The sequence below is a fragment of the Euprymna scolopes genome, chromosome 44 (genome assembly GCF_053919585.1).
Source record: "Euprymna scolopes isolate OS-2025 chromosome 44, ASM5391958v1, whole genome shotgun sequence".
NCBI classification, from domain to species: Eukaryota; Metazoa; Mollusca; class Cephalopoda; order Sepiida; family Sepiolidae; genus Euprymna; species Euprymna scolopes.
Window position 1 is genome coordinate 8,864,720 of NC_136525.1, and position 23,456 is coordinate 8,888,175.

Genomic DNA, 23,456 nt, shown 5'->3' on the forward strand with positions numbered 1-23,456 from the left:
TGGAGCATCAGAACATGGTATTTATTCGCTTCCCCACGAAAGCAAATTAAATACAAGGTTGCTTTTTAATGTGGGGGGGGGGGGAACCAGCTCCCCTAAAATGGGAGCACTCTGGCAGTGTCCAAATAAATAGTAATTGTCTCAGTATGAAGGGTTTCCCTTACATTGACCAAGGATCAATTACTTAAGTGAAACATCAGGACAGATACTACACTTTGATCCTGGCCCGAAGGCCAAGAACCTTTTGATGCACAGCTATGTAAGGCATGGGCAATCTATAGTATCAAATAAAGAAATTATTGAAACAGCTTTGTAAGTTTGCCGTACTTTAATTTACTAAATTTTTGAGATGAGGAATCGTTATTTGTATTATTTGCATTCTTTGGACTACGGTTCTCATCTTGAGTGCCATTCTCACAACATTTCGGTCGATGTAACCTCTGACATTCTTCAGATGTATCTTGTTAAACTCAGGAATGCTTCTGTCGAACTCTAGGATTTCGATGGAATTTCAAGAGGAACCGTTTATTTACTTCATAGGAGGTAGCATGCTCTTGTTCTGCCAGCCATAACAGGATAGAGGTCCTAATTAATTTGCAATTGTATTTTGCCACATCCTCCGCGTCCACTAGCAACAGTTTATCCCCAACAGTACAATTCGCGCTCGCAGCAATATCCACTCCCTCCAAAAATAATCGCTTCTTGTCCGACAACTTCATTGATTTGGCTATGCTTTTTTTTTTCTTTTTTTTTTTTTACATAGGCATCACCACATTATCAAGGCCAAGAGGCCACTCAAGGATAAGGGTTAAAGAGTGTACAGTAGAAATTGGACAATATAGTAATAATTAGTAATGAAAATTTGGTAAATTTGATAACTTATATGGAACGGTCATCAAGAACTTATTTACATTAGACTTGAAGACAACCATATTGTAGTCAGCCGGAAAGCAGGAAAACGGAAGACAATTCCACAGGCGTGCAGTTCTAAGAAAGAAGCTTTGTTCATGGAATCTACGTTTAGGTTTAGGCACAGATAAAGAGTGGGGGGAATTATTGATAGTGTTTACAGCTAGACGAGTGTTTCTTGTGAAAGTTTGGCGAGGGGGGACCATAGATTGAAGCTCAGTCGAACACTTTCCATGAAAATAACGATACATCAGAGACAAACTCGCAACATCTCTTCTGTGAGATAGAGGTTGCAAGGAAGAGAAAAGGACATCTCCTACGAGGCTACGAAGTCTATTTTGAACTCTATCAAGGCAGGCCAAGTCCTTTCTAGCAGCTCCTGCCCAGATGTGGCAACAGTATTCCATCCTTGGACGTACCTGGCTCTTATATAGATAGAGAATAGCATCAGCAGTGAGATATCTACCGGATCGATAGAAAGATCCCACCATTTTTCCAGTGGCCTTGGCAACAGATTTGATGTACGTGTTCCATTTAAGATCAGGAGTAATGGTCAAGCCAAAAAGCTTGTCAAAACTTGAGGCCTCCTGAAGACGAGAGCCATTCATTTCAATTGATACCAAATGTGGATCAGAATGTTAATGATGTAAAGAGAGAAGCTTGGTTTTAGATGCATTAAAAGTAACCAGCCACTCCTTACCCCATTGTACTACGTGCTCAAGATCAGAGGAGAGAGAATTGGAGAGAACTTGGTCGTTTACTGTCTTAGATGTGCTACCATAAATGGTAGTGTCGTCAGCATAAATGTCTACAAATGATGTAAGGATGTGATTTGGAAGATCATTAATGTAGATCAGGAAAAGAGTTGGGCCCAGGATGGACCTTTACTCTTCATAGATTAAAAAAAAAGAGCAAAATTAAGAAATCATGCTAAAACTGAGGAACTAGTAAAACAGGAATTCATTGTACCTAGTTTCAAGAATACATGTATTTTAGTCTCTACAAATCAAATTAATAATTGTGTTGACAATCGTTATTTTCATGGCAAATGCTCGTTTGAACTCCAATCTATGGTTTCCCCCTGGCCTGACTTTCATGAAAAACACCAGTCTAGCTGAAACCACTATCAATAATTTCCCCCACTCTTTATCTGTACCTAAACCTAAACATAGATTCCATGAACAAAGTTTCTTTCTTAGAACTGCACGCCTGTGGAACTCTCTTCCGTTTTCCTGCTTTCCAGCTGACTACAATATGGTTGTCTTCAAGTCTAATGTGAACAAGTTCTTGATAAGCCGTTCCCCTTAAGTCATCCAATTTACCAAATTTCCACTACTAACGATTACTACAATATTTTCCCCATTGAATAATTCACTCATTTACCCTTATCCTTGAGTGGCCTCTGGGCCTTGATAAGTGGTGACTCCTTTGTAAAGAAAAAAAAAAATGTTCCAGAGTTGAATATAAATACCTTGAACTTTGAGTCGAACAGCTTGAAAAAATATTACACAGTGACAAAGATGGCACCAACACTGAAGGACACGACAGTGTTTATAATAAAAAGGGGGAAAAAAACAGCACTTGCACAATTTAATCAAGACATTAAAAAATGAAAATATTGAAAAAACCGTTATATTGTACGTATCCGTTTTGAACTGAAGATCTCCGGAAAAAAAATTTCACTTAATTTGATTGAATAGTTTTTTTTGTTTTTTTTTTTTACAGCAGAAAAACACGTTTTTATGAGAGCGCATTGAAGGCAGACATCTTTGATTTTTTCTTAATTTTTGTTTGGAGTTTAGAAACACCAAAGGGAGATAACTCCAGTTAAAGCGCCGACACTCCCCTCCCCATCTTTAATACTAGCTTTTCTTCCTAAAAACTGAACCTTTTGCTCGGTTTTTGCTGTAAAAAAAAAACAAAAAAAAAAAAAACTGCTTGATGAAATTATGTTAAATTTTTCTTCGGAGAACTTCATTCTATAACAGATACATACAATTTAAACGTTTTTTGATATTTTCATTTTTTAATGTCTTGATTAAACTGTACAAGTACCAAAAAAAATACTTAATTACGATATAAAGAGAAAAGAAAAACAACTTCGGAAACTTGAACCGGATATTGCACAGAGCAAAGATCACATAAACAGGGCCCTACATTGCGAGTGAAACAGTCGCATTTGCGAGTGATTTTTCAAAGTGGCGACTAGAAATAATGAAACGCTTATCTTTTAGCGATTGCATTTCTTTAACGGACAATCTTCCAAAGCTAACTACTGAGTGAAAAATATCTTTTCAACTTTTTTTTTTAATAAAACGAAAAAAGTTAAATAATTAAAACAATATTTCTCGTGAATGTTAGGCCGAGGAGTTTAAAAGATGTACTTTCAGATAAAGTCTTTGGCCATTGCTATTGGTGGCAGAGAAGGTTTCTTGTAGTTATTGAAGGAAACAAGTTTAGTCTTGGCAGAATTGAATGTGACCACCCATTTTTGTCCCCATTCCACTACAGATTGGAGGTCATCCTCTAGTGTTTTTGCCATTTCTCTAGATATGTGTTCATTTGTTTTTTTGTCGTGTTTGTTATAGAGTGTGGTGTCATCAGCATATATACCTATCTCACAGACAATTCTGTCAGGGAGGTCATTTATGAATATCAGGAATAATAGAGGTCCAAGGATAGACCCCTGGGGCATTCCCGCATTTATATCATATTGTTTAGATGTACGACCATCGAGGACAACCTGGATTTTTCTCTTATCTAAGAAGGTTTTAGTTATGTTGTGATAATGTGTTCAAAATTTCATCATAATATCTTAAAAAGATCTGAAGATACAACTTTTTAAAATGGGTTAGTCTGTAAATTGTGCAAATTTCCTACCATTTCCAGTCATAAGCTTATATATATTTGAAGAGGACTGACATTTTTTATTTTTTATTTTATGCGGTGGTCACCACTTATCAAGACCCGGAAGCCACTCAGAGATAAGGGTTATTGCAAGTACAGTACGTTAGTGTGGAGATTTAATGAAGTGTCTACTTGGGGGGGGGGGTTCATCAGGAATTTGTTTGCGTTAGACTTGAAGACATCCAGGTTGTAGTCAGGTGGGAAGCAGGCAGACGGAACAGAGTTCCACAGGCGTGCAGTTCTAAGAAAGAAGCTTTGTTCATGGAATCTACGTTTTCATTTAGGCACAGATAAATAGTGGGGAAAATTTTTGACAGTGGATTCAGCTAGACGAGTGTTTTTCGTAAAACCTCCTATCAATGCTGAATACATCAAAGAGAAAATGTCTAGTGAACCATGCATTTTTTGATACTTTGAATGGTCATAACTCTGGTTCTAATGGACCGATTTAAAAATAAACAAAAAAAAAAACTGAACATCATATTTCTTTGCAATTCTGAATTTTTTTTTTTAGATGAGATGTGAATGGTTGTGTTATGTTGATTAATCAGACTATCATTCTCATCTTGGGTGTTTTTAGCACAACGTTTCAGTCGCTGCAACCTGCAACCTTCTTTGGGTGTTGAAAACATGTTTCTTTTTCTTTATTGTAGAGAAAAAGAAGCATGTTTTCAACACCTGAAGAAGGTCGCAGGTGGCAGCGACTGAAACGTTGTGCTAAGAACATCCAAGATGAGAATAATAGTCCGATTAGTGAACATGACACAAGCACCATATTTCTTTTTTCTTTTTCTTTTTTCTTTTTTTTCTTTTTTCTTTTTTTATGCTCTTTTCAATAATGCTTGACTTGAGATTCTTGGTTATAAAGACAAAAAAAAATATTCTTGGTTATAAAGAAAAAAAAAAAAATTCTGGGTTATAAAAAAAAAAAAAAATATTCTTGGTTATAAAAAAAGAAATATTCTTGGTTATAAAGACAAAAAAAAATATTCTGGGTTATAAAAAAAAAAAAAAATATTCTTGGTTATAAAAAAAGAAATATTCTTGGTTATAAAGACAAAAAAAAATATTCTGGGTTATAAAAAAAAAAAATATTCTTGGTTATAAAAAAAGAAATATTCTTGGTTATAAAGACAAAAAAAAATATTCTGGGTTGTAAAAAAAAAAAAAATATTCTTGGTTATAAAAAAAGAAATATTCTTGGTTATAAAAAAAGAAATATTCTTGGTTATAAAGACAAAAAAAAATATTCTGGGTTATAAAAAAAAAAAAATATTCTTGGTTATAAAAAAAGAAATATTCTTGGTTATAAAGAAAAAAAAATATTCTTGGTTATAAAGAAAAAAAAAATATTCTTGGTTATAAAAAAAAAAAAAATATTCTTGGTTAAAAAAAAAAAATATTCTTGGTTATAAAAAAAAAAAAATATTCTTGGTTATAAAGAAAAAAAAAATATTCTTGGTTATAAAAAAAAAAAAAATATTCTTGGTTATAAAAAAAAAAAAATATTCTTGGTTAAAAAAAAAAAATATTCTTGGTTATAAAGAAAAAAAAAATATTCTTGGTTATAAAAAAAAAAAATATTCTTGGTTATAAAGAAAAAAAAAATATTCTTGGTTATAAAAAAAAAAAAAATATTCTTGGTTAAAAAAAAAAAATATTCTTGGTTATAAAAAAAAAAAAAATATTCTTGGTTATAAAGAAAAAAAAAAATGGTCTGGTATTGCTAATGTAAGAAAAAAAAAAAAAATGAAAAGAAATTACGTACAATCAACTTCATCCAGAAGAAAATCTTCCGAGGTAAGGTCCAAGACACCGAGGTTTGGAACTGGATCATCCAGGCCCTGGAAAAATTAGGAAGAAATGAAGAAATTTTAAATATTCATACACCTTATCGAATTCAGTTTTATTTCATTTTCTTAGTGGCACCCACCAGTGGGGGGGGGGGGTCCAATGATGTATTCAGCATTGATAGGAGGGTACAGGTTAGGGCTAGATTTGGGTTAGAGTTAGGGTTAAGAGTTAGGGTTAAGGGTTAGGGTTAGATTTAGGTTAGGGTTAGGGTTAAGGGTTAGATTGGGGTTAGAGTTAGGGTTAAGAGTTAGGGTTAGTGTTAGATTTAGGTTAGGGTTAGAGTTAAGAGTTAGGGTTAAGGGTTAGGGTTAGATTTGGGTTAGATTAGGGTCAGGGTTAAGGGTTAGGGTTAGGTTAGAGTTAGGGTTAAGGGTTAGGGTTAAGAGTTAGGGTTAGGGTTAGATTTAGGTTAGGGTTAGGGTTAGATTTGGGTTAGGGTTAGGTGAGAGGTTGTAAGTAAACTGACATCTATGGAGTTAAAATAAATAAAAAAATAAATAAAACAAAAAGTTTTTTATTTATTTAATTTTTTAAAATCTCTTTTTCAACGAAAACAATGCATGTTACCACTTGGAACGTAACGGGCTACTTTTTCGGTTGATTGGTTGTGTTTGTTTTACGGCATATCAACCCTTTTCAGGTTATTTAATGCCGAATCCAGTGATTTTGCAGAAAAATATTTTAATAGAATATATTTGTTTTTTCCAAGTCGATTTCATTGCCTGTCGGACATGTGGCAAAAGAATACCCGGTTGCGACGAGGCGAACTTCTGCAAACTTTATTTATGCGGCAACATTATGCAAAATACTGTTAGAAACTCACTCAACATATGTTACCGTAACATAGGCTGACATATATTCGGTAGGTTATTTACAGTATTTTGTATATTTTTTTTATTTTTAACTAATCTCCCCAAACTTACCATGTTCAACAGAGAATCTGGTGCTATTTTAAATTTTCAAATACATCGATAAACACTGTATGTTTTTCGAGCTGAATGTTACATTGAATAAAAACACTAAGTTAGGTAGAAAAGTAACTTATCTTGCCTTTGATAACATTTATTTGTTATATATTTACTTTTTGACAACTTTTTTGAATCTATGTGTACTGTTATACAAACCCCAAAAAATATATCCAGTTTGGTAGAAAAGTAACTTATCTTGCCTTTGATAACATTTATTTGTTATATATTTGTTTTTTAACAACTTTTTTGAATCTATGTGTACAGTAATACAAACCCCAAAAAATATATCCAGATTGGTAGAAAAGTAACTTATTTTGCCTTTGATAAGATTTATTTGTTATATATTTGCTTTTCGACAACTTTTTCGAATCTATGTGTACAGTAATACAAACCCCAAAAAATATATCCAGTTTGGTAGAAAAGTAACTTATCTTGCCTTTGATAACATTTATTTGTTATATATTTGTTTTTTGACAACTTTTTCGAATCTGTGTACAGTAACAAACCCAATATTTCTATGTTATATCGCCACTTTATTGGAAATAGGGTACGATTATGAATACCTCATGTATCAAATACTATTTACACACTGTAAAAGCTATTTTATGTATGATATAACCGATGAGAAATATTTGGAATCAAGTCTTTTCAGGTAATGTACAATTAGCCATGCCGGATTTGTAATATTATAAACAGAGGTACGAAAAAGTTGTAAAAAAAAAACAAAAACAAATATATAACAAATAAATGTTATCAAAGGCAAGATAAGTTACTTTTCTACCTAACTGGATAACTTTTTAGTGTTTTTATCTAATGTAACAAGTTTATTTGGTTCGAAAATCAAGGAACGTTGAACGCTGCCGGAGAACAAGAAACCCACCCAATAAATGCCACGGTAACATTTATGAGGTAGATTTCCACCACCATTTGTTTTATTTCTTATTTTGAAATGATTATCGAGGCTTCAGAGATATCGCGGCTATATTTTCTTGTTCTCCGGCAGCGTTCAACATTACTCGTTTTTCGAATCGAATAAACATTTTACATTAAATAAAAACACTAAAAACTTATCCAGTTATGGTTGAAAAGTAACTTATCTTGCCTTTGGTAACATTTATTTGTTAAGGTCAATTTTTACGACGTGCCCCACCCAGCGTATTATAAGCACTCCAACCTTTCCATGTTAAGAACGGCTTTTGAATTTTCGAATACATCGGTAAACACTGTATGTTTTTTGAGCTGAATAAACATGTTATATTGAATAAAAACACAAAACATATATCCAGTTTGGTAGAAAAGTAACTTATCTTGCCTTTGATAACATTTATTTGTTATATATTTGTTTTTGACAACTTTTTCGAATCTGTGTACAGTAATACAAACCCAATATTTCTATGTTATATCGCCACTTTATTGGGAAAAGGGTACGATTATGAATACCTCATGTATCAAATACTATTTACACACTGTAGAAGCTATTTTATGTATGATATAACCTATGAGAAATATTTGGAATTAAGTCTTTTCAGGTAATGTACCATAAGCCATGCCGAATTTGTAATATTATAAACAGAGGTACGAAAACCGTTGTCAAAAAACAAATATATAACAAATACATGTTATCAAAGGCAAGATAAGTTATGATTTTTGAACCAAATAAAAAATTTTACATGAAATAAAAACACTAAAAAAACATCCAGTTATGGTAGAAAAGTAACTTATCTTTCCTTTGATAACATTTATTTATTATATATTTGTTTTTTAACAACGGGTTTGTATTACTGTACACATAGATTCGAAAAAGTTGTCAAAAAACAAATATATAACAAATAAATGTTATCAAAGGCAAGATAAGTTAATTTTCTACCTAACTGGATATGTTTTTCGTGTTTTCATTCAATGTAACATGTTTATTCAGCTCGAAAAACATACAGTGTTTACTGATGTATTGGAAAATTCAAGATGGCGTCTGACTCTCTTTAACATGGTAAGTTTGGGAAAAGGTGCTATAAATAAAAAACTGGTTAAAATACTGTTAAAGACCCCACTCAATATATTTTACCGTGACATAACTTGCATATATTCGGCAAGTTTTTAATATTATTTTGTCTAGTTATTTATTTATAACACCTTTTCCCAACTTACCGTGTTAAAGAGGGAGTGGGGCGCCATCTTGGATTTTCCAATACATCGGTAAACACTGTATGTTTTTCGAACTGAATAAACATGTTACATTGAATAAAAACACAAGAAACATATCCAGTTAGGTAGAAAATTAACTTATCTTGCCTTTGATAACATTTATTTGTTGTATATTTGTTTTTTGACAACTTTTTCGAATCTATGTGTACAGTAATACAAACCCGATAATTCCAATCACCGTCAAAATTTGACGAGATTATTTTGAAACGTGCAGAAAAAAATCTCTAGATAAATATTTTAGTTTTTTTTCACTTACTTTACACAGTTTTTATGGTCTTTTTTAAATCCCTTTTTTATTGTACCCTTTGTTAATCCATTTTTTCCATTAAAAGCACCCCCCTCCGCGTCTGCAAAATAAGCAAGATGGCCGCGACACGATTGATCTCATTAAAATTTGATTTTCCTCTGTAAAAAAAAAAAAAAAAAAAAAAAAAAACTATTTGATCAAATTAAGCGATTTTTTTTTTGTATGAAAACTTTATTCCATAATGAGCACGTACCAAATAATTTTTTTTTCCAATATTTTTATTTTATAATGTCTTGATTAAACTAGACAAGTACCGATTTATTTACTAGAATGATTAGAAACTGAGCACCTCTACAAATATTGAATTCTTTTTCTTTTTTTTTTTTTTGGTAAATTTTTACATTAGGTCTACCGCCACAATTTTCTTTAAAATGACGACTTTTTTCGGTTTTCGACTCTGCTGAATAGGGAAATCACATTTAAATTTTACAGAGACAAGTAGTTATCGAGATATAAAGACCTGTATTACGCACTGTAATTCATTGGCTGCCATGTTTATACGCGTGCTATGCAGATGTACTGCCACCTAGCGGAAACAAATCTACTTTTCTGCGATTAACACTACCCGCCCCCAATTTTTTATGGTATTTGCAGATGGGTATGCTGAAAACGAATACCACGGATAAATTTGGGGCAAATTTTTTTTCACCCCCCCCCATCGAATTTTTATTCTGAAAGCCATTCTTAACATGTGGAGGTTGGGGATATTTATTTTGAAAGGTGGACCTATTTGTTTATCACGCGTGCATGCAAACATGGCCGCCAGTAAATTACAGTGCATAATACGGATCTTTATATCACGAAAACTACCAAATTTAAATGAGATTTTCTTATTCGGCATATTATTTATTTATTTAGACCTTGAGAAATCATCATTTTAAAGAAAACTTTGGAGGTGGATCTAATCAAGCTCCTTGGCCTAACGTTCACAGGAAACATGAGCTGGAACAATTACATCGAGGGCATTGCCAGGGCCGCTGCGAAGAAGGTGGGCTCTCTCTACCGTGCTAGAAAACTTCTAACACCTGAAAGTATCCTGTACCTCTATAAGGCCACTATTCGCCCATGTATGGAGTATTGCTGTCACATTTGGGCCGGTGCATCGGCTACTAGTCTCTCGCTCCTTGACAGGGTTCAAAAGAGAGTCGCAAATCTGATAGGCCCTAAACTGGCATCTAAACTTCAGCCTCTGTCCCATCGTCGAAACGTTGCATCCCTCTGCCTGTTCTACAAGTATTATAATGGTGAATGCTCTGAAGAACTGCAAGCACTTGTGCCCCCACGACGTGAACACCCTCGACAGACCCAACAAGCTACAAAATCCCACCCCCACACTGTAGAGATCCCTAGATGTAAAAGATCTTTCTACTCCAGTAGTTTCTTCCCCAGAACTGCTAGACTTTGGAATTCCATTCCAGGTCACTGCTTCCCCAACTGTACTGACATGCATAAGTTCAAGTGCAACGTGAACCAACATCTCGCTGCCCTAATCCCTACATAGTACCCCAGTAGATGTTTCCCCTGATAGTAGCCCCCTACATTAAAGTGGCAATGTGCCTTGTTTGGGGTGAAAATGTAATAAAAAAAATAAAAAAAAATGTAAAAAAAATACCCCCCCTCCTTTTTTTTCTTCTTAAATAGTCTTGTAAATTAGTGTCCGATTGACAATAAATCTGCGGAATAAAAATGAGGAAAGACAGAAAGAAAGAACAATGGTGTGTGTGTGTGTACTCATTAGGCAAGACAAATTGGGTAAATTACTTATTGATCCGTGCTGAAATAATAACGTTATTATTTAAAAAGCCATTCTTAACATGGGGAGAGGAGGGTGTTTTGTACCTAATCTGTACTTTAACCTTACAATTCAATAATAATAATAATAATAATAATAATAATAAAAACATATAAAACTTTAATTAAACGTGGAAATACGATTAAAAAAATAGTGCGGATCTGCATTAGCACCAAATTTTTACGACGTGCCGCCCCAGCGTATTATAAACACCCCAACCAACCACTCCATGTAAAGAACGGCTTTCGAAATAAACACCCTCCTACAACATCGAAAGCCGTTCTTAACATGGGGAGATTGAAGGGTGTTTATTCCGAAAACCGTTCTTAACATGGGGTTGTTGGGGGTCTTTATACTACGCTGGGGCAGGTCGTAAAAAAAATACCACAAATTGCATCGATTCTACATCTGGTTTTGCGGCGCCAGGCATTTTTTTACTATAGACAACAAAGCGAAAAAAATAAAATAAATAACAACAACAAAAAAACTACATCACAAATAAATGCTATAAAAAGGCCGGATAAATTACTCTTCTGCCTAGTGCCTAGCTGGATACGTTTTTTGCAGTTTTAACTTATTTTAAAGCGTTTATTCAGTTCGAAAAAACAAGTAGTGTCAAGTGTTGTATATAGTAAAAAAAAAAAAAAAAAAAAAAAAAAAAAAAAAAAAAAAAATACCCGGACACTTTTACCAAAGTTAGTGTTAACATCGCTATGCTCATCTTTATTATTATTTGATGGGGGAGGGATCAATATGAAACTTAGGACCCTAAAGTAAACATTAACAGGATTATTTTGGTATTATTTTTTCATAATAATAATTGCGATACTGACATATATATATGAACGCATATTTGCATTAATATTTCCGGCATTGAAATACAAACACTCGCGACAAGATAAAAAATACAACATTAAAGATTGTTTTACAACTCTATAATATTTACACACGGTTGATTTATAAAAAAAGAAGGGGAAGTAAAATTATTTGTTGTCACCTCTAAGCCATTGGTCTGCTCTCGAACGGAAGCCATTTTGCTTTCGTCGGTCACGTGACACACGTCACTTCCTCTTCCTGTAAACTGCAATCATGGTGAGTAGACGTCGTGTCTCTTCTTTCCTCCGTAATCCGATTTAATCTTTGCCATTTTATTTCTTTCTGACGATTTTTGGCTGCTTAATATTTTTCTCGACATTCTGTTCTGTCTGATACACGCATTTTGGTTTTTGTATATTTTTTGACTATTGTTTTATTTTTGACGTGTAAACATTATTCTTGCATGCCACGGACGGCCATCTTTTTTTTATATACCGCTATTGGGATTTAAGCATAAAATTGATTCTTTTTCTAATTCATAGATATAATTATTAAAAAAAAAATTTCTAATGACCTCCATTTTTAGCTTCCCACTTTAACGCGCATAATTATCGATAATAATAGAGTTCTCGATTAATATCTAAAACAAAACGTGAATGTTTGCACGTGGGTTATATACTCGGGTTCTTTTTTTATGTTTCATGAAACAAGAATAGGGTGCTTATTTAGATTGGCACTTATGGCAGTTATTTTTATTTTTTTTTTTTGCAATAGAGCCTACTCGAGAATAAGGGTTAATGAATGTACAGTAGTTAATGGGAAATTTTCGTAAATTGGATTACTTAAGAGGATGGCTCATCAAGAACTTGTTCACATTAGACTTGAAGACAACCAAATTGTAGTCATTTGGAAAACCGAATTCCACATACGTACAGTTCTAAGACAGAAGCTTTGTTTATGGAATCTTTTTAGATTTAGGCACAGATAAAGACTGGGGGGGGGGATTATTGATAGTGGTATCAGTTAGATGAGTGTTTTTCGTGAAAGTCAGGCCAGGGTGACCATAGATTGGAGCTCCGACGAGCACTTGCCATAAAAATTAAATTATGAGCAATTAAAGAAAATACAGAAACATTTGAATAATGGGTACTCATGCACTTATTGTCCCGTGCTGAAATAATATTATTTAAAAAGCCATTCTTAACATGGGGAGGAGAGGGTGTTTTGTACCTATTCTGTACTGTAACCTTACAATTGAATAAATAAAAATTTTTTTAATTAAACTTGGAAATACGATTTAAAAACGTACCCTCTCCGAGAGAGAGAGAGAGTCGTTTGGGAAAAGGTATTATAAATAATAAACTAGACGCGAATTTCTAACAGTATTTTGTCTAGTTTATTATTTATAAAACCTTTTCCCAAACGTACCCTCTCCGAGAGAGAGTCGGCTGCCATTTTGAATTTTCCAATACATCGGTAAACACTGCATGTTTTTCGAGCTGAATAAACATGTTACACTGAATAAAAACACTAAAAATATATCCAGTTAGGTAGAAAAGTAACTTATCTTGCCTTTGATAACATTTATTTGTTATATATTTGTTTTTTGACAACTTTTTCGAATCTGTGTGTACAGTAATACAAACCCGGATAGATTACTATTTTCGGTGCTAGTGCAAGTGCACTTACTGATCAGCGCTATTTTTTTGGTATTTTTATACAAACACCGTGACAGCGAATTAGTAAAATCTTTTACGTAGTATTCTGTTACGTTTCGGTGTGCTGAACACGAATCTGAAAACTGGGTTAGGGTTAGGGTACATTTTTTTCTACTAATTCGCTGTCACGGTATTTGTATAAATTTACCATTTTTTTTTTTTAATCGTATTTCCAAGTTTAATTAAAAAAAAACATCCAGAAAAAAAATATATATATAACAAATAAATGTTAACAAAGGCAAGATTAGATACTTTTCTACCTAACTGGATATGTTTTTAGTGTTTATATTTAATGTAACATGTTTATTCAGCTCGAAAAACAGTGTTTACCGATGTATTGGAAAATTTAAAATGGTGGCCGACTCTCTCTCAGAGACGGTAAGTTTGGGAAAAGGGGTTATAGGTAAAAAAAAAACTAGTCAAAATACTGTTGAAAGCCCACCGAATGTCAGCCTATGTCAAGGTAACATATTGAGGGAGTTTCTAACAGTATTTTGTCTGTTTTTTTTTATTTTTATAACCCATTTTCCAATACATCGGTAAACACTGTTTCCAAAATAAACTATTAAAGTTGTTTTAAAAGTAATAGAAATATTTTTTTTATTTAAAAAAAAAAAACTAATGAATTTTACGAACTCAATATTTTTCAATTTTTAAACTTTAAAAATCTATCAATTTTTCTATTGATTCTATTTTTACGATATTTTCAGGGTCAATGTGAAATTTTATGCTCTTTCCAATAAACCGAATATAATATTTTAGACAAACGTTTTTTTTTTTAAATTCACCCCCCCCCCCAATTTTCAAGTGTCTATTAAAAAAGTAGGGTTTGTATTACTCTACACATAGATTCGAAAAAGTTGTCAAAAAACAAATATATAACAAATAAATGTTATCAAAGGCAAGATAAGTTACTTTTCTACCAAACTGGATATATTTTTTGTGTTTTATTCAATGTAACATGTTTATTCAGCTCGAAAACCATACAGTGTTTACCGATGTATTGTAACATTCAAGATGGCGTCTTATTCTCTCTTTAACACGGTAAGTGTGGGAAAAGATGTTATAAATAAAAAACCGGATAAAATACTGTTAAAAACTCGCTCAATATATGTTACTGTGACATAGGTTGACATATATTCGGCGGGTTTTTAATAGTATTTTGCATAGTTTTTTATAACACCTTTTTCCAAACTTACGGTGTTAAAGAGGGTGTGAGACGGCGAGACGCCATCTTGAATTTTCGAATACATCGGTAAACACTGTTTTTCGAGCTGAATAAACATGTTACATTGAATAAAAAAACAAAAAATATATCCAGCTTGGTAGAAAAGTAACTTATCTTGCCTTTGATAACATTTATTTGTTATAAATTTGTTTTTTGACAACTTTTTCGAATCTATGTGTACAGTAATACAAACCCTTTTTAATGAAACCTTGGTCCTTGCTCCTTTTTAACTGAAAAAAAAAAAAAAATTAGGGCTTTAATTACATTTTTCGAGGAGTTATTAGCTTGGAAAGACGGGGTGGAATTAATCACTATTTTTCACGAAATTTCTGACACACTTAGTGCAGTGCACTAAGTGTGTCAAAAATTTCGTGAAAAATAGTGATTAATTCCACCCCGTAAAAACCTTAATTAAACTTGGAAATACGATTTTTACAAAAATAGCGCAGAGCAAGTGCACTAGTAGTGCAGAGTGCACTTGATGATCTGCGCTATTTTTGTAAAAATCGTATTTCCAAGTTTAATTGAAGTTTTTTTTTTTATTATTATTATTATTCAATTGTAAGGTTAAAGTATAGAATAGCACCCTCCCCTCCCCATGTTAAGAATGGCTTTTTAAATATTATTTCAGCCCGGATAAAAAAAGTGCACTGCACTAGTACCGATTATTTTAATGACAAGAAGTACTCTTCCGGTCCACTGGTTCTGCGTAATTATGTCGAAACGGATCGGTTTGAAGTCATAAAACCTCCATCTTCTAAAAAATTGGTGCTCAGCATACCCAAAGACTGGCCTGTGCAGGATGAATTGGTGCCTTGCAAAGAAAGGAACATGATCAACAACCGTCTGATGGGCAGACACAATACTCTTCCTACCATTGCACATCAAACTCGGGTTAAGCAGTTCACTAAGGTTCTGGACAAGGATGGTGAATGCTTCATTTATTTGTGCCAGGCTTTTTCAGGATTGACCATAGAAAAGTGGAAAGCTGGTATCTTTGACGGTCCTTGTATCCGGCAGCACATCAGAGATTCAGAGTACGAAAATTTGATAAACAAAGTGGAACTAGAAGCCTGGAAGGCATTTGCTCTGGTAGTGAAGAACTTTCTTGGCAAAAATAAGGCCAGAAACCTACAGAATTTGTCTGCAACACGAGTGTCAAGATGCAGCAGTCACTGTCCGTTTTCACGTAGGAATCAGTTTCTTGAGAACCTGGATTTAATTAGTGACGAGCAGGGGGAGATTCTTCCAGGACCTAAAAGAATAAGATTTGGTATCGGGTCACTGAAACGCAGTCATGATGGCTGACTTCTGTTGGAATTTGAAGAAACGGATGTTCAAGCCCTAAAGTTTGAGCAGTGGTGGTGCACCATGCAATTCACGTGTACTTGCTGTTATCAATGCCCACCATTTTGTTTACAGTAATTGATGTTTCTATCAGGTAAAAAATGTGTTGGTAAAATATATTTTTCCTTAAACACATTTATCCCTCAAATGTGATGGATTTCATCACAAGATTTTTTCCTTCCGAATCAACTTAACAGAAAAACCTGACCTGATAGAAATAGATGCCATTTCCTGAGTCAGCCGTGCAAAAATACTCCGACTCCTGAATTCATCGGAATGTTCTCATCTTGAGTGTGATCTTCACGTTTCTGTTGATGTAACTTCCAACCTTCTTCAAGTGTATCTTGTCGAACTCAGAAATTTGGATGGAATTCCGGGCGGAATCCTTTATTTGCTTTAAGGGGGATAGCATGCTCTTGTTCTGTCAGCCATTACTGGATAGAGGTCCTAAGTAATTCGCAAGTGTATTTTTTTGATCGCCTACACTGAGGATTGAACCTTTAACCCTCAGTAGAATATAACTTTTTACAATTGATTTTTCAAAATACTCTAACCACTGCGCCACGGGTATACAACATTTCAAAAAGTAAATGTTTGTCCTGTGTAATAATTAACATCAAGACAAATTATTAAAATGGATTTTTTAAAATATAATATGCAAATGAGATTACTCATTGAATGTAGATTTAAAAAAAAAAAAAAAAAACAGTATTTATAGAATTCATACTTGAATAAAAGCGAATGTCTTTTCGGTATGAAAATTTGAAATGGTCTACCTTTTTGTACATGTTGTGAACAGACATGAATTTATTATAATGGATATGAAAAACTGATGCGGTTATAAATAGAACGGTTATATATGACCTAAATTTCAGTATTAGGTAAGGCATTGATTTTATTGCAAACTTTATTTCTTCTCTTCCATCAAATTCTTTCCAAATGTGTAAATGATTTCTTAAGAATTAAAAGGACAAAAGTAAGATATTCCTGGCAATGCAATTTGATTTTCGTTTTATACATTAAAAATTTATTTTATTTTATTTTTTTTTTTTTCAGACTCTCGTAATCCCAGAAAAGTTTCAGCATATTTTGCGTATTATGAATACGAACATCGACGGTCGTCGAAAGTCGATGTTCGCTATTACAGCCATCAAGGTGAGTTTGGATTGTGTGTAGTTTTCGGAAGGATGAACGATTTTGAAGGATGCATTGTATTGACAAGTAGCAATTTTAGGTGTCATGAAATGTTTCCAAAAGTTGGATTTGTTAAGTCCAAATATTACGACGCAATAAAAGTGGACTTGGTTTAGCTAAATACGGAACGGATGTCAATAATGAAATGAAGGATAAAGCCATATGAAAATGTATTTTAAAAAATTATTTTAGTTTTAACACTTGCTCCCATTATGAAACGATAAAAAACTTTGATTTTGGTGTCGTAATTCAATTGGAGGTAGCTACCTTGTTTTCTGATACATTATTTACAACAAAATTATGTGATAAAATTTGAAAAACATTTTATCTAAGAATTATATATATATAAGTTTATTTACAGAAATGTAAAATATAATTTTTTAATTATTCCGCATGAATATATTTTAAATATGAAAAAAAAATATAGAGAGAAAAATGTAAATTATAAAAAAAAAATTTGAGAAAACTTTTCGTATGGTTTCGTATTTCGCTACATGTGTAGTGATTTCCATTCCATATTTAGGTAAACACAGTCCACTTCCAACATCTTAAATTTCTGTACAGAATTTTTTGATTTATAAGATTTGTTTAACTGATTTAAATCCTTAAACATGTATTTTCAAAGCTGATTTAAAAAAAATGAAATTTTAATTGGTATTGATGTTGGATTATTTCAGATTATTTTCATCTTAGATGTAATTCACACACTGTTTCAGACCCTGTAACCTCCAGCCTTCTTTAGGTGTATCTTAGAAATCTGCAGGGAAATTTAAACAGGGTGAGCATAACGGAGAAAGTACTATGACACTGTAAAAATCAGTTGTAAATGATTTTACTCCTGGATGTTGGAGGTTCAATCCTCAGTGCAGGCAATGAGCCAATTTTAAAAATTAGCTAAATACAAAAAATTGTTTTACATCAAAAGTTTGATTTCTGGATTTTTGCGATGAGAATTGCTAATTTTTATTGCAACAACTGTTTGTAACGTTTTTGTCCGATGTATCCTCAAACCTTCTTTGAGTGTGTCACTTCAGATTCAGGAACCTGTATGGGTTCCCCGCAGATTCCTAAGTTCGATAAGATGCACCTGAAAAGGGTTGTAGGTTACATTGACTGAAACAATGTGAGAATAATCCTGAAGATAAGAACGTTAGTCCAAATCACACAAATTTAGAATTATTAGGTAAATAACTGAAGCTAATATGTATGGAGGTAAACTCCTGATTTGAATTATGAAATGTGTGTTCTAGGTTTAAAAATTAATAAAAATGCTGTACATATTGTCTGTATTTGTCCTTGTATGATGCTCTGCTAGTATGTGTTCAAAGCAGTTGTTTTGATTTTTAATAAGTGATTTAAAACCTACTTGTGTGTGATTTCCTCCCCCAGGGGACTACCCTGCAGCAAATGTTAACATTTTTGTCTTAATTTCTTATACCTTTTTTTTCTTTTTAGGGTATTGGACGCCGATTCTCCAATGTTGTCTGCAAAAAGGCTAATATTGACTTGAAGAAACGTGCTGGTGAATTGACTGAGGAGGAGGTATGTTTTTATTTATTTTTTTTTATTTTTGTTCTTCCCTTTTCTCGCTCTCTCCCCAATATATCATGAGTAATTACTAGGACAACAGCATATTCTTTTCATGGTTTTTTTCACTCTTGAATGTGTATCCGTTGATATCTTATATGCTTTTATATAAAGTGATGTCGTTCTCGGTTGATTAACTGTCAGATATATACTCGAGAGTTAAGAACATGCTATTATCATAGCCCTGTCTATTACAAACGTATGGTTATAGTAAGTACAAGCAAATCTGTTCTCAGCAGTTGCCTGTTTTTGTTAACCTGGGGGATGATATGGTGAATGTACACATGTACAACAGTGATCCCCAAGAGAGTCGATACTTGGAAAGATATCTTAAAAAAATAGTATATCAACACATAATACAGATAATCACGAGGAAGAAACAGACTATCCTTGCGACCACCACAAGAAAAAATTAGTTTTTGAAGTTAGTCTCCTGTCAATACAACACACACTACATTGTCCCCGAAAAGTGGGTGGATCTTATAATGACAGAATGGATACTATTGAAAGAAAATGCAATAGATTAAACCAGCCCCCCCCCCCCTGTTTTAAAAATGCATTGTTAGAAGTCTTTTGTCCAATATCATAGTGTAATATTTGTTCTCCACTTCCCAATTCTATCAAATATTTTATTATCAACAAAAATATTTTGCGTGTAAAAGTTGCGATTATATTACCAAGATATTAATTTATCTTTTTTATAAAATAAATATACAAATTGTTAAGGACACCTAAATAAATTCGTTTCTGTATTTACATTTTTTCCTTTTCCAATTCTCCAGTAGGTTGCATATGTAAATATTTGCTGCAAAACTAGAATTGCAATTGTTTAAACTTTTTGAAGGAGGAAATCTGCTTCATCTGTCCTGAGTGAATGCTGTATTGGAATGGGATTGAAATTGTTAACTCAAACATCTGACTCTGATTTCGATTTGTGACATGTTGGTCTTGGATTATTTTTTACTAATACTCATGAAAATGTTTGATCATTAACCCCCCACCCCCCTTTTTTTTTCTTTTTTTTTTTTCTAGCGCAATATTGATTCTTTCTTCTTTCTCTTTTAGGTCGACAGAGTCTTAACTGTAATGTCGAATCCCCGTCAATACAAAATCCCAGATTGGTTTCTTAACAGACAAAAAGACATCAAAGACGGCAAATACAGTCAAGTGATGGCTAACAATCTAGACAACAAATTGCGTGAAGATTTGGAACGTTTGAAGAAAATCCGAGCCCATCGGGGTTTGCGTCATTTCTGGGGGTAAGTTGTTTTCTATTTCCATATCGTTAATAGAATTTTGGGGTTTGTTTTACTGTACACACAGATTCAAAAAAGTTGTCAAAAAACAAATGTTATCAAAGGCAAGATTAGTTACTTTTCTACCCAACTGGATATGTTTTTAATGTAACATGTTTATTCAGTTCGAAAAACAGTGTTTACCGATGTATTGGAAAATTTAAAATGGCAGCCGGCTCTGTCTTTGAGGCGGTAAGTTTGGGAAAATGAGTTATAAATAAAAAATTAAAAAAAAACAGACAAAATACTGTTAAAAACTGGCTCAATATATATTACCATGACATAGGCTGACATATTGGGTGGGTTTTTAACAGTATTTTGACTGTTTTTTTTTTTTTTTTTTTTTTTTTTTTTTTTTTATAACTCCTTTTCCCAAACTTATCGTCTCCGAGAGAGTCGGCCACCATTTTTAATTTTCCAATACATCGGTAAACCCTCTGTTTTTCGAGCTGAATAAACATGTTACATTAAATATAAACCCTAAAAACATTCAGTTGGGTAGAAAATTAACTTATCTTGCCTTTGATAACATTTATTTGTTTTTGTGACAACTTTTTCAAATCTGTGTGTACAGTAATACAAACCCAAATTTTTATATTTATCGGTTTTGTTGTCGATTTAGCATATTTACAAATTCTAATGAGTTCCGGCTTTGAAACGACAAATACTCATACTTCAAGTTAGCTCCTGTTGGTTGATAGAATTGGGTCTTAATGGCGTCTTTGTGAGTCATAGCTATTTCTTACATTTCCTGATTTGTAACAAAATTTTGCAGTTAGATAATATTAGCAAAAGTATGCAATGTCATTTTTTGCTAATACTGGGTTAGCATGGGTTTGGAGATGCCTTGAATTTTAAGTTTTTCTTAAAAAGACCTTATTTCTATGAAATATCTTAAAGCAGACTTCTAAATCATTTATGTTCGGTAAAAAAAATAAATTGAATATTAAAAATGAAATCAAAATTTTAGATATGAAATCGAAATAAATACATTCTTCTGAAATTGTATCATGATTTCGGGTATTGTCGATACAAGAATTACATTTCATTATCACAAAACTACCCGCTGTTATCCGTATACTTTACAATGGGGGAAACAATATTTAATCGTGCTTGGTTAGCCGAATATAAGTGAGCCAGTGAATGTAAATATAAACTGGAAATCCAAATCACTGAATGATAACGTAGTGTAATGGTGTTAATAGTTGAGTTTTGATGTTAATGTAGGTTTTTAATTTAATCAAGACATTTAAAAATTGAAAATATTGAGAGAGAAAAATGCTATATTGTACGGACTCGTTATGGAATGAAGTTCTAACTAAAAAAAAAATATAAAAATTCATTTAATTTGATCAAGTTTTATATATATATATATATATATATATATATACAGAGGATAATCAAATTTTAGTGAGATTGATAGTGTCGTGGCCATCTTGCCTATTTTGCGGACAAGGTGGGGGGGGTGCCTTTAAACAAAAAAGGGATTAACAAAGAACCAAATTAAAAAGGACGTAGAAACTGAAAAAAATAAAATAAAATATTTGGCTAAGTATTTTTTCTGCCCATATTTCAAAATCTCTTCAAATTTTGACAAACTTTAAGCAGTGATGCAGTTATCTCCCTTGGCGCCTCCTCCATAAAATAGGCAAGATGTCGGGATACAATCGATCTCATTAAAATTTGCTTTTTCTGTGTAAAAAAAATTAAAAAAAAAAACTACTTGATCAAATAAGTAATAAATAAAAAAAATTTAATTTAATTTCCATAACGAGTATGTACAATATAATTTTTTTTTTTTTTTTTTTTTTGTCTTGATTAAACTAAATATCAATAAATAAATTTTTGTCTTGATTAAACTAAATATCAATAAATGTATCTTTAAAACTATTTCATGAAATCAAAGTGACTTTTCCTATTGTCAAGTTTTTATATATCAAATTTTGTTAACCTTGTAGTAAATGTTTAGTTTGAAGGCCTAGGTGTTTGGTCTCATGACATGTACAACACAGCTTCTACATTGATCATTAATAGAATTATGACACAGTTCAATTAATAAAGAATTGGTAACTGTTTTCGCTGATGTTTTATTTGTAAATGTTTGGCAGCTTGATATTTAAAAAAAAAAAAAATGACTTTTTGATAATTTGGTTATAGTTATCCTAACTCTCGATTGTAATGCTACCCGAAACGATGACGAGGCAAATCAGTTTCTTCGCTTTTATTGCTCTTCAGTATTTCTATTGTGAAATAATTTGAAATAAAAAAGATAAGGAAAGGGCATTATTTAAAAATATGCAGTAAAAACTAACAAAATTATAAAAAGATAAAAAATAACACAATTAGTCTTTATTTGCACTTTTAACTACAAAATTAAATTTTTTTTTTTTTTTAATTTTTTAGGAAATATGATTGAAATCAAAATAACCAAATTCCAAACATTAAAAAAAAAAAACTTATTCAATACATAATACTTCCAAAATAGTTTTAAAAAACATTTATAAAATTAGAATAATTTTAAATAAAACAAGTTTCAATTCTTAATTAAAATAAGATTGTAAAAAAACAAAACCAACTCTTTAATCATTATTAATTAAAAAAAGAAAAATAATGGTGGGAAAAACAAAAAAAATAGTACACGAACATATAGGTGTGAGAAAAAAAGCAAAGCAACTAATTTGCCTTGTCGTTGCTTTCTGTAGCAGCCACACTGGAAGTTAGGAAGCTGACAATAACCATTAGAAATTCTCACATTTTTCCTTTGTCAACATTTAAGTTTCCTTATGTGAATTACAGTTGTTAATATGAGCTTCATATTTGTTTTATAAAAAAATATTTTGTTATTCTTGTATATTCATACTGCATTTTTCTATATTATCGTGATTGTTCTGCAAACGAGAACATCCAAAAAGTTAATTTTCATGATTTACTGACTTTTTATTTTTTTTTTTAATCTTTCAGCTTGCGTGTCAGAGGTCAGCACACAAAAACCACTGGTCGTCGTGGTAGAACTGTTGGTGTCGCTAAAAAGAAGTAAATTTGTATAACGACTTATGGGCCAATAAAGAAAATTTCAACGCCAATATATTTTATTTATTTATTTTCCCCCTCTTGCTTTGAATGTTGGTATATTTGTTAAAAAATAAGTTTATAATCAAATCATTATCTGTTATATACTGGGATATATAATGGTTGGTTGTAACATCTGGTTTTCTGTATAATTATGTATGTTATGTGTGTGTGTATATATATATATATTATATATGTCAGTGTTTCTAGGTTGTTAGTGGGTATATTTTTTGTATATACACACGTGTGTCTTTAGGGCTTGT

At 32.3% G+C, this 23,456-nt stretch overlaps 2 protein-coding genes across 3 annotated transcripts in view; one reads left to right on the top strand and one right to left on the bottom strand.

The window, feature by feature from the left end:
* The window catches only part of LOC145268682 (vacuolar protein sorting-associated protein 52 homolog), an 85,507-nt gene extending 73,503 nt beyond the window's left edge, over nt 1-12,004 (bottom strand). The window contains exons 1-2 of one of the 2 annotated variants that reach the window (XM_080124187.1): nt 11,937-12,004; nt 5,585-5,660 (exon numbers count right to left, since the gene is read on the bottom strand). In XM_080124187.1, the coding sequence (XP_079980313.1) occupies nt 5,585-5,660; nt 11,937-11,972 (112 nt within the window). In that variant the 5' untranslated portion in view covers nt 11,973-12,004. Of the gene's footprint in view, nt 1-5,584; nt 5,661-9,096; nt 9,120-11,936 lie in introns of those variants that run through there. The other variant, XM_080124188.1, reaches the window with a different exon arrangement.
* A 5,050-nt stretch (nt 12,005-17,054) lies between these two features.
* LOC145268683 (small ribosomal subunit protein uS13) lies at nt 17,055-23,207 on the top strand. Its single transcript, XM_080124189.1, has 4 exons — nt 17,055-17,203; nt 18,698-18,784; nt 19,895-20,088; nt 23,086-23,207. The coding sequence occupies exons 1-4, from the start codon at nt 17,147-17,149 to the stop codon at nt 23,159-23,161; spliced, it is 414 nt and encodes a 137-aa protein (XP_079980315.1). The 5' UTR covers nt 17,055-17,146; the 3' UTR covers nt 23,162-23,207.
* The last annotated feature ends 249 nt before the right edge of the window (nt 23,208-23,456 follow it).

What these genes read in the sequence shown, in the direction of transcription:
- LOC145268683 (XM_080124189.1), top strand. Translation starts at nt 17,147, where the DNA reads ATGAATACGAACATCGACGGTCGTCGAAAGTCGATGTTCGCTATTACA. An exon ending in TCGCTATTACAGCCATCAAG is followed by an intron (nt 17,204 to 18,697) that starts GTGAGTTTGGAT and finishes TTTTCTTTTTAG; the next exon opens with GGTATTGGACGCCGATTCTC. An exon ending in GTGAATTGACTGAGGAGGAG is followed by an intron (nt 18,785 to 19,894) that starts GTATGTTTTTAT and finishes TTTCTCTTTTAG; the next exon opens with GTCGACAGAGTCTTAACTGT.